The following is a 15,951-nucleotide window of genomic DNA, read 5'->3' on the forward strand; positions in this document are numbered from 1 at the left end:
TTTTCCATCAACCTTTAATAGCATTTAAAATTTCTAATTTTATTTGCAAGGCAGAGAGTAAGAGAGACACAGACAATTCCCATTTTCTGGCTCAACCTCTTAATTCTTAGAACTAAAAACTTTCTCCAGGGCCCGGCGACGTGGCCTAGCAGCTAAAGTCCTCGCCTTGAACATACCAGGATCCCATATGGGCACCGGTTCTAATCCCGGCAGCTCCACTTCCCATCCAGCTCCCTGCTTGTGGCCTAGGAAGGCAGTCGAGGATGGCTGAAAGCCTTGGGACCCTGCACTCGCGTGGGAGACCCAGAAGAAGTTCCTGGCTCCTGACTTCGGATCGGCACAGCACCAGCCGTTGCAGCTCACTTGGGGAGTGAATCATTGGATGGAAGGTCTTCCTCTCTATTTCTCCTCTTCTCTGTATATATGACTTTGTAATGAAAATAAATAAATCTTTAAAAAAAAAAAAAAACTTACTCCAGATCTCCATTGTTTATGGCAGAAACCCAACTACCTGCTGACTCCCAGCTGCACATTAGCAATGAGCTCAAATCAGGAGTAGAGCTGAGATTCGAATCTAGGCCTTCCAACTCAGGATGCAGGCTCTACAGCCAGCATCTCTACAGCTGTATCAGACTCCTCCCCTTCATTAACTTGTTGATGATTCTTTGTATACATGAGTTAGACAATTTTTTGTTATAAATTTATCTGATTTTCGAAAAGTCATTATTACTTATAGAGAAAGATAGCATCCATCAGTTGGTTAACTCCGCAAGTGCTTCCAACAGGCAAAGCTGGGCTGAGACCAAACTAGGAGCCCAGAAGGAAATCCATGCAGGTCTCCCACAGGCGTGGCAGTAACTCAGTCACGTCAGCCGTCACAGCTGCCTTCAAGCAGAAAGCTGGAGACAGGAGCTGGTACTCAAGGATGTACCAAACAGCAACCCCTACACTTATTTGAAATTCTATTTTAACCAAACTTTTTGAATCTCCTTTGTAACATTTTACTTAAATTTTTTCAATAGGAGATTAGTACTAGTAACATAATTTGTTAAAATGGATCAACTTTCATTATTACAAAGTAACTGAGCAGCATTTTCAGAAATAAAATGACAACAGATTTTCCTTGATGAAATAAGAAAGAACAGTATGAGAAATATACTATATTAAAAGTACTTATTGGCACTGCTGCATAGTGAATAAAGCTGCTGCCCATTATGCTGGCATCCGTGTTGGGACCAGTTCATGTCCCAGCTGCTCCACTTCTGATCCAGTTCTGTGCTGATGTACCTGGGATGGAAGAGGAAGATGATCCGGTGCTTGGAAACCTGCATCCACTTTGGAAACACAGAAGCAGCTTCTGTTCCTAGATTTGGTAGCCTAGCCCTGACTGTGGAAGCCATTTAGGGAGTGAACCAGTGGAGGGAAGATCTGTTGTCTCATCTCTCTAACTCTGCCTTTCAAATAAGTAAGTAAGCCTTTGTTTAAAAAAAAAAAAGTCGAAAACCTGGCTGAATAAATCAATAGAATTGTTATAAGTACATGAGTATAGCAAGATTAAAGTTGTTTTGATGGAAAGTATTTAGACCAGGAAGATACATTTGCTTTACTGTGCTATCCAATTTAGTTGCATAGCAGGTATGTTTGATAAACATTATTCTGGTTTATGGATGATGAAATTGAGTTCCTAATATTAACTTTCCAAAGACTGAGTTAAGTATTACACCAACAGTCTTTTTTTTTTTTTTAAAGATTTATTTATTATTATTGGAAAGCCGGATATACAGAGAGGAGGAGAGACAGAGAGGAAGATCTTTCATCCGATGATTCACTCCCCAAGTGAGCCGCAATGGCCGGTGCTACGCTGATCCGAAGCCGGGAACCAGGAACCTCTTCCAGGTCTCCCACGCGGGTGCAGGGTCCCAATGCATTGGGCTGTCCTTGACTGCTTTCCCAGGCCACAAGCAGGGAGCTGGATGGGAAGTGGAGCTGCCGGGGTTAGAACCGGCGCCCACATGGGATCCTGGGACGTTCAAGGCGAGGACTTTAGCTGCTAGGCCGCGTCGCCGGGCCCAACAGCAACAGTCGTAATTCCAAAACCTGGATGCAGTTTTGAAAGAACATGCTCAGAAAAGCTGAGTACAGTCTGAGTCCCAGTTGCCAGAGGTGCTTCCTATTACTGAGACTGTGTAGTTCTGGAAAGTGCAACCTCGGGAAGCTGGAAGTCACTTGTTCATATTGGTGAAGCTTTCTTTGCACAAAACTGAATTCACTCACAACTGAGGCAAGAAGGGATTTATTGCAGGGTGTTGAATAGTTTACAAAGTTGTTGAGAGGACTGAAGAAGCTTTGTATTAAACTGGCAAAAGTGACTTCCAAACTGCACTGTAGAACTTGGGTTGAATGCCTAGGGATCTCCAGTACCTCTGCAACCTCTCCTCATGTCTAGAGCCCCATGCAAGTCAAAGAAGGTTTGATGGTCTTCCTGGTCTAAATACTTTCCATCAAAGAGGTTTCATACAGGTCTTTGAAGTCCCAAGCAAAAGCCAATAGGGCTTCTGTCGTATCCCCTGCCCTCAAATAAAGCATCCATACCGTGCCTGTCAGAAACAACAGAATTAGCTCCCTTTACCCATGTCTTACATATGAAGTACTCCTGACTGCCCAAACCTAGGTGACTTCTGGAGCCCTGACCACAGAACCCCTGCGAATTACAATTTTTGGATTCCCAACCTCTTCAGTTTCTGAAAGTACACTAATTGGAACATGGTATAATTGTTGAATAGCAAACCAGTGTCAGCACTACTGGAAAATAAAGCACTCCAACCAGTGGTTGCTGTTAGGAGAGGCGTGTGGGAAGTGGACTTTGCAATTGCTGTAGAGTGAGTTAGTCATCAAAGCAAAAGTAAATGAACAAAACATTGCAATGGCTTCTTGGGGTATAGCCAAATTAGAAATATAAATTATATACATACAGTTAATCACTAAGAATCCATTGCTTTCTGTCCTTGGAGTTGACTAGGAATAACAATTATTGTGTTCCCTACTTCCATTAATAATGTTGATAGAAAATTCTGTTATGAAAATTATGAGTTTCTTTGGGATTCTTGCTCGAAAAGTAGTTTCATTCCCTCTTTATAATATAAATGAAAGTGTTTGGTTAAAAAAAAGATTGAATTGATCAATTTTGCAGGAAGAATTTTCTGTATGATTCATTAGTAGTTGAGAAATTTATGGTTCTTATGCCAAAGTGAACAACAGGAATGAGAAATTGTATTTTATTGATTATTAGGCAATTTTATAGCAAATATCAAAGAAGCTTTAGGACATCAAGTAACCAGAATAAATTACCTTGGAGATTGGGGCATGCAGTTTGGTGAGTACATTTGGAGATTTTGTTTCATTTCATTCTAATATTTGCCATGTTTAAGTATCTTGCCACTTGATTATCGAGATGAGAGACTCTTATTGGAATACCACGTCCTGCCTGTTTTTTTCCTAGTGACTCTTTTTACATCATCTTTTAATTCATTGGAGGTAATTACCAGGTAAGTAAGTTTCAGGGAAGGAAATACCACACATTCAGAGTAAGACCTGATCGAATCAGGTAATTTTGTGTTTTTAATAAAATTGGCTTACATTTATGAGGTTTAGAAGTGAATATTCAGGGAAGAAGAAGAAGAAGGTCTAGCTATCTGTACTCCTTTTTTTTTTTTTTTAAAGATTGATTTTTTTTTTTTTTATTGGAACGACAGATTTACAGAGAAAAGACGAGAAAGAGAAAGATATTCTTTGGCTGGTTCACTCCCCAAGTAGCCGCAATGGCCAGAACTGAGCTGATCCAAAGTCAGGAGCCAGGAGCTTCTTTCAGATCTCCTACATGGGTGCAGGGTCCCAAGGACTTCAGCCATTTTCTGCTATTTTCCCAGACCACAAGCAGGGAGTTGGGTGGGAAGTGGAGCAGCTGGGACATGAATTGGCACACATATGGGATGCTGGTGATTGCAGGTAGAAAATTAGCTTGTTGAGCCACTGTACCAACCCCTGTCTATACTTTTCCTTATCGTATGGTTCACTCTTCAAGTGGCCTGGTACGGCTAGCCTGAAGACAGGAGCCAGTATTTCCAGTTGGATCCCCCATGTGGATGACAGGGGCCCAGATACTGGGGCCATCTTCTCTGTGTTCACAGGCAAACTAGCATGGAGCTGAACTGAAAAAACAAGAGCTGGATGGATTGAAACTGGCACCCATATGGGATGCTGGTGTTGTAGGCAGCACCTTAACCCGCTATGTCATAGCACTGGCCCCAGCCCTGCTTTCTTAAATCCAGTGAATTCCAGTTTATCCAAGTCCTTCTGCATGAGGCAGGGTCTGTTAGCCTTTCACGGGCCAGTGAAAACTGTGCAAAACTTCAGTTCCCCCTTTAACTATATAGTGAGAGCCAGGGATGAGAGGGAGAATCAAAAGTAAAAGAAGAGTTAGGCCCTAATGTTTGACTGCCACAAATTGTCTTTAATGTCATGCATTCCTCAAAACCATTCCTTGATCTTATAAATTGATGACCATAGTATGAGAGGACAGATCAATGAAGTTGCTGTGGTCAAGAAGTGCTGCTGTGTAGCATGTGTATTCAAACTGCTTAAAGTCTCCAAGAATACTATGTATTTGGCCCCAGAGTCAGTCCCGTAAAGCATTTCCTGATACCCAGTCACATCCTTGCGCACTTTTTCCTAACACCACATTCCTTCTTCGTGCTGAGCTATACTCAAATCGATCCTTCTAGAGGACACAATTGTTGATTGTGTTCACTGTGTATTAATTATTTAATTCACAATGCTTGGCATGTCACAGACATTCAGTTTCAGAATACTAATCCAAAAGAAAGGCTAGCTAATATTTTGAAGCTTCTATCAAATGCATTAAGGTTCCATGTCCAATGAAATGAAATTGCAGTTTTCAATGTAAAGCTGACTCATTTGAAGGAGTTTTCTAACCCGCAGGAAATTTATTACAATCTTTATGACTAATATCCTTTAGTTAATAAAAATATATTTTCCAGACTCTAGAAAGGGCAGAATTTGAACCATGTTAGCAGTCAGTTACTGTTGCCTGTTGAGGAATCATGAACTGTGCCCTGCGTTTTGAAAACCCACCTGCAGCTCACGACAGCTGGTAGTGAGAAACTTAAGCTTGAGGCAACAATCTGACTTAATAGATGGCATCTACTTTGTATTAGTTTGACTGACTTAGACATTTCACAGACATTAGTGAATATGTGATTATGGTATTCATTAAATTTTAGCTGCAAGATTTATTATAGTGGGTTTTCTCCAAAGAACTACTCTGGTTAATGATCTGTCAACATTGTATTGTAACACTCGCATTGTTGAAGAATTACAATATTACTGTGTCAGCTGTCCCATTTGAAACTTGGCAGGCAGTTCCTAAGTACAGAATGCAATTTTGAAAATGTATTAAATTGATGCTAAATGGAAGGATTTTTATATTTGTCATTTCTTTTTTTTTTAATTTTCTTCTTTTTTTTTAAGAATCTGTTGAACATTTTTCCACACTTTCTCAAGACACTGAATCATAATCACATTTGCTCTTCCAGGAAAGCACCTGAAGCTTCAGGCAGCCATCTCATTCCTTTCTAAACTCCAAAATCTGTATATTTAATAGGATTCTACTTTCTGCTGTGCCTCATACAGAGTGTATTTCAGAAAGTCTGTTAGGTCTCAAGCTTGGTGTTTTATATAGTTGTAAAAACAGATTAGTTTAGTAATAAAATCTTTTGCCTTTTACCCAGCCAGGCTGCATATATCCTTTGAAACTGAAATTAAGATAATTTTTTAGTAAATATATCTCTGGAATATAAATATCCTGGTTTACAAACCTCGATTAGTGGTTTTTTTACACATGTATATGTTCATTCAAAGGCAGAATTGGAGAAGGAGAGACACAGAAAGAGATTTTGTATCTACTGCTGAATTAGTCCCCAGGTGGCTGCAATATCCTAGACTGGGCCAGGCCAACCCAAGAGCCTGGAATCCCATCCAGGTGACAGAGCCCAAGCATGTGGTGCCTGTGGCGCTGCCTTACCAGGCATGACACCATTAGAAGTGGAGTGGCCAGGAGTGCAACCTGTGCCCGTGTGGGATGCTGATGTAGGTGGCAACATAATGTGTATCATAACGCAGGCTCCTCAGTTTGCATTTTGTTTAAAGCTTCTAAGTAACCTGTCCCTAAACGCTGAATTTATTATTAAAGACTGAAAAAAAAGAAGCAATTGCCAAATAATTTTGTTGCTTGATTACCTTGAATATGACCTGTAATCAGGGATGTTTCAAGGTTTATCTTTTTTGTTTTATTTCAGTTACTAGTTTAGTCGCTAATACAACACCAAGCCCATCTCTACCTTTGTTTTATGTTAATACCTACAATGTTATAAAGTTTGGGAATAAGAATTTTACCCACATACTGTAATGAAATGCTCTAAATTCTAGTCTAGGCTGTGTTTCTAATTCCAGTTTCCTGCTTGTGTGCCTGTATGGCAGTTTAGTTCCTGTCACTTGGGTAGGAAACCTGATCTAAATTCTGGCTCTTGTTCCTGTTTGGGACTGTTTGGGGAGTGAATCACCAGATGAGAAATGTGTGTGTGTGTGTGTGTGTGTGTGTGTGTGTGTGTCTATTCACCTGCATTTTGTGTAAGTAAAACTTTTTTTAAATATATCTAAAACAAAAGCTTTAAGTCACTTTACATCAGTTTCTTTTTACACATTTTGAGTATCTAATACCCAGCATCATGATGTCTTTCCAAAGAGTAGTTGCTCAGTAGATGTTTATTAATGTCTGCTAATAAGATGTTGGTACGAAAGTGAATTAGTCCAAAACCCTGCCTTAGATGAGCTGACAGTCTTTTGTTCTATGTGAACTTAATTTCAATGATATAGTCAATATGCTGTTTTGAGTTTGTGCTTAAATATATTGAGTTTGACTTGTGTCAGTCACCAAGTAACAGAGGAAAGCATGTGTTTTTGCTTTCTTAAGATCCATACTTATGTGACAGACTGATTTTATTTTTAAAGAACTCTACCTATTCTTTCCCATGACTAATACGCTTTCCATTTTATTATTTCACTTTTGGATTATCATGATAGGTCTTCTGGGAACTGGATTCCAACTGTTTGGCTATGAAGAAAAACTCCAGTCCAATCCTTTACAGCATCTCTTTGAAGTAAGTTTGTAGTAGCAGTATTAGAAAATGCCTCAAAGGTTTTGCAGAGTAATGTGTAGCTTGGTAACATGTTGTTAATCTCAGAGACTTGAAAGGTATGTTCCCTAAAGCAAGAAACCAACTGAATCGAAAATGTTGCCTTTCTTTTGCTCGTGAGTTCTTTTCATTTCCAAATGCACGTGCTTCTTTTCCTACTGTTCTGGTAGATTTAGGGCAGTGTTTCTTCATGTATAGAACCTTTGAATAAACCTTAATAACAGATTTACCAGAAAATGAAGTTTCTTAATTTTCTGTGAGGTGGTAAGTATTGCAGCTCTATTTGATGATACTTGTAATTCATTTAGACTTGAAAAAATGAATACAAACTGTTTTTTGCTTTTATTTATTTATTTTAGTGTAGGGTTCATTTCTGTTTTTCAGCTCATTTTTCTGAATTTTGCCAAATGTGAGCTCCTTGCTATTCTTTATATAGTCTCATGAATACCATGCTTTTCTGTCTTCCATCCTTCCCCGAGTACATTAATGCAGCTCTTTCTGTCCAAGTAATTTCAAGGCATGTGTTCCTTTTTAATTGTCCCAGTTGTCATCTCTGCAGATTTTGGTACATTCAAAGGAAGCAGAAACAATGTCGACCATGCTGGTGATATACCAAGGCTCAGAGTAAAGAGGTTCTGCCCATGTATGGGGAGAAGAACTTGATGCTTTATTTCTGCACCCAAAGCCACAGGGACCATGTCTTAGTGTTCCTTGTAGTTACATGATTCTCCTGCAGCTGGCTTTGCAATAGAATTAAACAAGACCACATTGTAGTTCTTAAAGACCTTTCAAAGTTTTTCACTACCTTATGAGTCCCTGCCTGCACTGCACTGCATTATAAGTGCCTATAGATTGAGTAATGTTAACCAACAGATTCCCTCTCTCTTTCCATTTAGAATTGTATTGATAGGCAAAGATTTAAACATTAATAACTTTGTGGTTGTCTATAAATAAAACATGCTATCATGGGGCCTGGAATTTTTCTTACTATGGTTTTACACTTCTTTTTGCCACAGACATAGCAAAACTTTTTTTTTTTTTATCCAGATCCAGTCCTCACAAAGACACTCGTGGCATAGAAAATACAAGCATCTGCTTGGAGAACTTGTGACATGATTTAGAGTGTATCTCTATACATGATTTAATCCTGTTAGCTTTCTCTTACCCTGCCTCATAAGTATTTATTTAATCCTTGAAATAGTCAATGTGTATTTCCTGTAATATTAAAATCTATGTTCAAATGCCATAGAAACCTAAGCTTACATTTGTTATTTGAGATTCTTGAAAATAGTAGAACTCTCCTATTTTAGTAGGTGTTGACCGATGGATACACATGTAAAAGGAAATCAGGCAAAGGATGTTTTAGGAACTATAGTGTTTTCTTTTCTTTCTTTTCTTTTCTTTTCTTTTCTTCTCTTTTCTGCTCACTTGCCTTATGACTCCTATGGTAAGTAGCATTTATAGATAGTAGGAGGCAAGTAAGAGCTGCTTGTTCTTAGGAGACAGAAAAATCATAAGGGCACTTACTTACTGTCTTCCTCCTTTCCTGGCTTGCAGGGCAGGTTATTGTGTCTTTATACTAATTTTTGCAGATCCAAAATGGTTTACCACTTTTACTGTAAATGAGAAATATGTTCCTCTGTGTGTGTGTATCTCAAGAACAAATGTTGGTAAAGGAAACTATTTTATTTCTAAGAACAAATCTGAAAGGCTTGTAAGGAGCTGATGTGAGATGCTAGCCAGCTGAGTGACCTCCTTGATGTCCTGCAGTGTCTGAGACAGGCTAGGTGATGAGAAGTACTCTCGATGTCATTTCAGATAACCACAGTAGGCACAGAGGAAATGAGGGATGTTGATTCCAAGCCTGGTTGTTTCCGATGTAGTATTAAATAATGTTCGCGTTAGCTGATGAGAAGTAAAATTCTAGAGCAATTTATATGTATCTTTTATTTTTTGTTAAAATATATTTCTCAAAACTTTGATGAAACCCGTGTTTTCTCTGTCAAGTTATAAGCTTCTTGAGAGGATCCACCGCATCTTTACCATCTTTCATCTCCAGTTGTAAACACAGAACCTTGCAATCAATGTTTGAATGAGTTTGATCTTACAGTTCCTTTTGTTCTTTTCTCCGTTTTTATTAAACTGTGGAATGTAAAAACTGTTGTCAGTCCACAGAAGTAATAACTAGTATCAGAAATGCTAATTTCCATTTGTAAGATTAACTAGGATGAACCTAAGGGCCAGACTCAGGATTCAGACATAGGCTGTCTGGCTCCTGAATGCTGTGTGCACTGAGCTGAACCTCTCACTGACACCACAAATGATTCTTGAGCCATGAATGTCCATTAGTCATAACTCTGTACAGTGTTTTCCTTTCTTGTGTCGCCTCTTCCCATAATGTAGTATCAGCAACGCAGTAGTTTGGTTTTGGCGGTTTGAATATTCTGGCTTGAATTTGGCCTGGGCCATCTCGTAGGACTTTGTGGTCTGGCCCCTTCTAAGTTATACCATGATTAATATCCCCAGTGTGTTCCCCAGCTGGGTTAGAAATGATATTGTGGGGTAGTTACAATTATCTTCTCTGATGTAAATATGTAACATCCAGTCGTCTTTCTGCCACATTTTCATGTTGGTACAGATGCTTTGCTACTGGCTTTTCTCTGAACCTAGAACCCTTCTTTTACTGTAGCATGCTGTGTTGTACAGGAAGTTAGGACTTATGTTTATGGTAATCAGTATTTGAAGTTTTTTGTTTAACTTTTAATTTGTTTATTGTTTCTACTAGGAAAATCATTTTGTAGCAGATTTTTCCTGCTCTCTCACTTGACTGATGAAAAAGTAACATACTTTTATTGCTCTGGAATACTTTTCAAAAGGTTGTTCCATTTGTATCATTTTTTTTAGAAAGATTTATTCACTTATTTTTTTAAAAAAGATTTATTTATTTTATTGCAAAGTCAGATATACACAGAGGAGGAGAGACAGAGAGGAAGATCTTCCGTTTGATGATTCACTCCCCAAGTGAGCCGCAACGGGCCGGTGCTGTGCCGATCCGAAGCCGGGAACCAGGAACCAGGAACCTCTTCCAGGTCTCCCACGCGGATGCAGGGTCCCAAAGCTTTGGGCCGTCCTCGACTGCTTTCCCAGGCCACAAGCAGGGAGCTGGATGGGAAGTGGAGCTGCCGGGATTAGAACCGGCGCCCATATGGGATCCCGGGGCATTCAAGGCGAGGGCTTTAGCCGTTAGGCCACGCTGCCGGGCCCTATTCACTTATTTTAAGGGCAAGAGTGACAGAGGGATAGAAGAGAAATAAGGAGAGAGGTTTTCCCTTTACCGATTCCTTGCACAAATGCCATGAACAGCCAGGCTGGGCCAGGCCAAAGTCAAAGCCAGCAATTTCATTCAGATGTTCTGCATGGGTGGCAAGGACCATGTTTTTGGGCTGTCATCTGCTGCAGTACAGGTACCTTAGCAGGAAACTGGGGCAGAGGAGTTGGTCCTTGGGTCTGAGCACTGCAGTATGGATTGCTGGTACCTCAGCCTGCAACTTCAGGTACACTAAAACAGTGCCCTCCCTAAAAAGTAGTTTCTAAAAGTAACAAGTATGAGTTTGGGGAGATGTCATTTATTTTATCGGTTTAACACTTTGTTTTTATTTGACACTGAGATTGAAATACAAAGACAACTCCCATTCTTCAGCTTACTCCCCAGATGCCAACAAAGGGTCAGGACTGTATGACGTCAGAAGCTGTGAGTAAGGAATTCAGTCCAGGTTTCCCTTATGAGTCGCAGGAACCCGCACCTCGTAAGATCCCTGCTGCCTCCCAGGGTCCACGTTAGCAGAAAGCTGGAATCTAGAAGTGCCTGGGACTGAACCCTGGCTTTCTGACATGGGACTGGGACATCCTGGCCGGTGTCTTTAACCACTAGATCAAATGCCTACCTCCTTTTTAAATAATTTTTTAAATACTCAGACTTCCCCCTAGACTTAAACTACTTGAACAGACCTTAATAAGTATATAACAAGTACCTTGAAATATATGTAAACAGAAGAGTTACATATTGTGCCAGTAAAGTATTACTTTAACCGTATATCCTGGCAGAGGCACTTATAAATGTAGTGTAATATTTTAATACACGTGTTGTAAATTTTTTCTTAGGATCAACCTGAGCCAGGTTCTGTTCATTTTTTCTTTATGTCTACTCTGCTTTTCTAAAAGCATTTAAGTAATCACAGTGGTGGGCTTTTAATGAAGGAGAAATAGGACACTGGGAAATAATATAACATTGGGCAATATTACAAAGCAAATGTGATCTTGAGGTCACATTTTTAAAAATTATAGTTAAGAAAGTTGGTCAAGACCAAAGCATCAGTTTGATGAGTGGTGCTGCTTACTTGCTCTCATTTTTAAAAACATGGAAAGTAGCATCTGTTTTTCAAGAGCCACTTGTTTTTCTTAACTAGATTATCAAAATAATTCTCAACCTTAGGTTTAGAACAAAAATAGTATAAAATAAAATCAGTAGTAGTCAGATGTAGGATAATTTGTGCAGTTTGAAATTTTTATGAAAGATTGTACTCAAGAGTTCTTCTTTGATTAATTTACATTTCTGTTTTTTTTAAATTCTTTTTTACGGATTGTTGTTATGGTTGGCATAAATTGCGTTTTTAATAGCACTTATATGGAAGGTTATATTACAAGACTCATTAAGCATCTACTTCTTGAGGATAAAAGGTTCATGGTAAGTGTAACTGGGAGTCACTTTTGAGAGTGATGAAAGTCATTTTAAACTGTTGTTAGGGATTCCCCTTCTTGTTACTAGAAAAGCTTGGTGGGTTCTTTCCTCAGCTTAATATAAAAACAAAAAGCTGGGAATCAGTTGCAGACAGAGAAATTTTATTTGAGAGAAGACCAGGTGAACGTGGAAGGAAAGGGGAGGGAGAAAGCAGCTCCCAGGAGAGGACCAGGAGGTGGGGCACCTCTTGAAAGAAGAAACGGGGAGATACCAAGGTTTGAGAAAGAGTCTTGGAGTTTTAAGCCTTCCCTGACCTCTCCTTGCTGGGCTGGAACCCACAGGTAAAAGGTTCCCCATTGGTGATCTCTTAACCAGTTAGGAAATGGATGGGCAATTCTTGTGCCAACCACTTGAAGGTGCAGCCAAGATTTCAGCAAGCTTGGGTGGTCTCAGTTCTAAACTACACAAAATTCCCAGCTTTTCTGTGCACCCTAGGATGATCATAGAGGACTCCTGTTGTCTTCAGTTTATATTCATGTCTGATATGCTTAGTCTATCTACCCACAGGCTGCCATAGTGGCACATAGCTGCCTGGGCCTGGGAGCACCTACCTCTAGTCCTATTCTGTAGTCCAGATGCCACCATTGCTCTGTAGCCACACAATGAACCACTTCCCTTAGAGGATCTGCCACCACCCACAGGGCCATCCAGTTTCTGCCATGTCTGTGCACACTTCCCCATTCTTATTCTGTCTTAGGCAATTCTCTTTTCCTGTATGCTGGGAGTTTTTGTCTCTTCAGTATTAATCTCCCCAAAGCTGCTTGTCAGTGGATATACTTAACAAAAACAAAATATGTTTTTAAATAACTGAATAGATATCTCATCCCACTGAAATATTGAAAATATACTGTTTCCAGTGTGTGAAATAAGGGCCAGCATTGTGGTGTAGCACTTTCAGCCATTGCCCACATTGCCAGCATTCTATATGGATGCTGGTTCTGTTCCTGGCTACTGCACTCTTATTGAGGTCCCTGCCCTTGCACCTGGGAAAACAGCAGAGCAGGGCCAGGTGCTTGGATGCCTGCACCCATGTGAGAGACCTAGAGGAAGCTCCTGGTCCAGTCCCTGTCATTGCAGCCATTTGGGGAGTGAACAAGCAGATGAAAGACCTCTGGACACTTGTCTTTGTAACTCTTACAAATACAATCTTGTGTGTTTAAGAAAATAATAATGAGTCTATTCATTCGTGCACAGCGATCTGCAAGGAGTTAATCTCATCACCATTAAATGGGGATTCGGGGTGTCAAAGATGGGATTATGAATATAAGAGAATAGAAATAGAAGATTCTGAATATTTAAAGAAGATGAACAGGGTAAAATACTGGTCATATTCTGTTAATGATGTATTAAGGAGAAATTTGACCATTAATGAATTAGTTACTTCCAATAAGTTAATTTTTTGTCTATCAAGTTTTGACTTCTTTTTTTTTTTTTTTTTTTGAGATTTGTTTTATCTTGTTTTTGCAAAGTCAGATATACAGAGAGGAGGAGAGATAGAGAGGAAGATCTTCTGTCCGATGATTCACTCCCCAAGTGACCACAATCGCCAGTGCTGTGCTGATCCAAGGCCAGGAGCCAAGAACTTTTTCCTGGTCTCACATACGGGTGCAGGGTCCCAAGGCTTTGGTCTGTCCTCAACTGCCTTTGCAGGCCACAAGCAAGGAGCTGGATGGGAAGCGGGGCAGCCAGGATTAGAACAGGCACCCATATGGGATCCCGGCGTGTTAAAAGCTAGGATTTCAGCTGCTGGGCCACCATGCTGGGCCCAGGTTTTGACTTCTTTAACCAAAGAAATGTTGTATTAGATTTCATTTGGATGTTTGTTTGAACTTTGCCAATATGTCGTTTAACATTAGGAATGTGTTTTAGTAAAGAGATATCTAATAACTTTCTAATCAAGGCATGCAACAGCATTAAACATTGAACCTACTTGTTTAAATGATAACCATGAATTTTTTTACATGCTATTTTCTGAAAAGTAAAGTAAAAACCCAAATACATCTTAAGATAGAGAGCACAGAAAGATTTAGATAAAATGATCTGCGCTATTCAAGTTATGGTTAACTTCTTTAGCAGTTATTCTTTAATTTTTTTAATTGTATAAATTTTACTTTTAACACTTTTTACATATTTAATTAGTGTGCAAAGGGTCAAGGACTGAAAGAAGGTGGGTGTGGCCATTGTATTGACATTTTCTTTTTTCCTTGCTGTATCTGGGGGGAGAGGAGAGATTAGGGGAGAAGCCACACCCAGCCTCCCAACTATCCCAGGGTCCCCGATGTGGAGCATACTCCGAGGTTCCCACTCAGGTGGTTTTGATAGTCCAACAGTTCTGAATTGCTGCCAATCTTGCCACTGTAATCATGATGAAATCTCTCCAAAATCCACGGGCTGACACAGTCCACCTTAGAGTCTCTGTCTGCCTAGGTATTCACTGCAACTCTTGGGTAGTTGATCGATTTGCTCTGCCCTCTGTCCTTTGTTATGGTACCAGGTATCCTCTGCAGGCTCCAGTGTACTGCCAGATCCTCCATTTGTATCTGGATATGCTGTCCATTGCTCTGTCTGAACCATTGAGGAGGGCCAGCTCTGACACACGCATTCCACGGTCAGACCATGGAACCTGCAATTTCCTCCATGGTTGGAGTTTTGAGTCCAGAGGTTCAGTTGGGAGTATTCCCAAAAAAACTTCATCTGAGATGATCCCAGACCTGATTCTTGTGTGTGCATGCCAATACAGCGCCTGGCACAGACCGTTGCCCAAATCGACCTACTGTTATTTGCCATTGCTGTGTCAGTTGTCTCCAGACCTGTCTTCTATGCAAACTAATGGGTGTTGCAGTCCAGCCTGATGCTGCTCACCGCACACTCAGCCCCCATGCAGATCAGTGGGAGTTGTAGCCTAGTTGGAGCGACCCACAATAACCCCCACCAGGTCTGCCTCCTGCCCTGGTTCCTGTGCTTGCCAGTATGTGCAGCAAACTGGTCCTGTCTAGCAGTTAAACTATAACAAGACTGACAAAAGATGTCTTCAAGTACAGCCTTGAGGGGTTAAACTGAGTTCATGTGACTAGTAATATTACATCAGAAATTCTAAAGGGTTGGAGGCACCAAGTTGTTTTGCATTTATTCCAGGAACCAACTATATTATCTTAACTAAATATATTCTGAATAAGCTGTCATATTCTTATTGTCAGTCCCAAGAAATAGTAAAAGGGACGGTGAAAGTTCCTTTCAAGGAAATAGAAGACATTTAGTTTATTCCATTATAAAAATACAGTGTTTTTGCATCCTAGTGTAGGAAAAATTGTGTTTCCATCTTCAGAAAACTTTTTAAGCCATATTGCTGTCTTATGAAGCCCAAATTTAAGATTTCCTTTTTATTCCTTTGTTTTTAGACCTAGTCTGAAAAGAAACGTCTTTAAAAATGCACACTTGGAAGGGTAAAATAGTCATAGTAACCATAAAAGTTTATAAGTGCAGAATACTAAATTTATTTAAGGAAAAATCAGTGATTTTGCCTGTTAATTGTAACAGAGTTACACTATGCATTCACAGGCAGATCCTTGAAAGCTTTTTAAAGGTCTTCTGCGTGATATTATCAGTTGATTTTTTTTTTAAGATTTATTTAATTTGCTGTTGTGAACGAATTTTTTTTTTCCTTTTTTCCTTTTGTTCTTTGGGTGACTCCCTTGAAATGCGGTATAAAAGATCCTAACTCCTTTTGTGCACAGGTTTTTTTGTCTTTCCTTCCTTGGATCCTCATCCTGGTATTATGGCAAGAGATCTGGGGTCTTTCTTTCCTTGGAGCCCCGCCTCCTACCACTAGGGCAGGAGTCACTTTCCTTCTCCTTCTTAAATTAATCTTGCTTTGCAAACTGG

General features: G+C 39.9%; 1 protein-coding gene across 3 annotated transcripts in view; it reads left to right on the forward strand.

Moving 5' to 3' along the window:
- Positions 1 to 15,951, forward strand: part of RARS2 (arginyl-tRNA synthetase 2, mitochondrial) — a 60,850-nt gene that overhangs the window by 27,442 nt on the left and 17,457 nt on the right. For all 3 annotated transcript variants that reach the window (XM_058660920.1, XM_058660926.1, XM_058660931.1), the window contains exons 7-8: positions 3,290 to 3,373; positions 7,159 to 7,235. In XM_058660920.1, the coding sequence (XP_058516903.1) occupies positions 3,290 to 3,373; positions 7,159 to 7,235 (161 nt within the window). The remainder of the gene's footprint in view (positions 1 to 3,289; positions 3,374 to 7,158; positions 7,236 to 15,951) is intronic.

Source organism: Ochotona princeps, chromosome 1 (assembly GCF_030435755.1).
Source record: "Ochotona princeps isolate mOchPri1 chromosome 1, mOchPri1.hap1, whole genome shotgun sequence".
NCBI lineage: Eukaryota > Metazoa > Chordata > Mammalia > Lagomorpha > Ochotonidae > Ochotona > Ochotona princeps.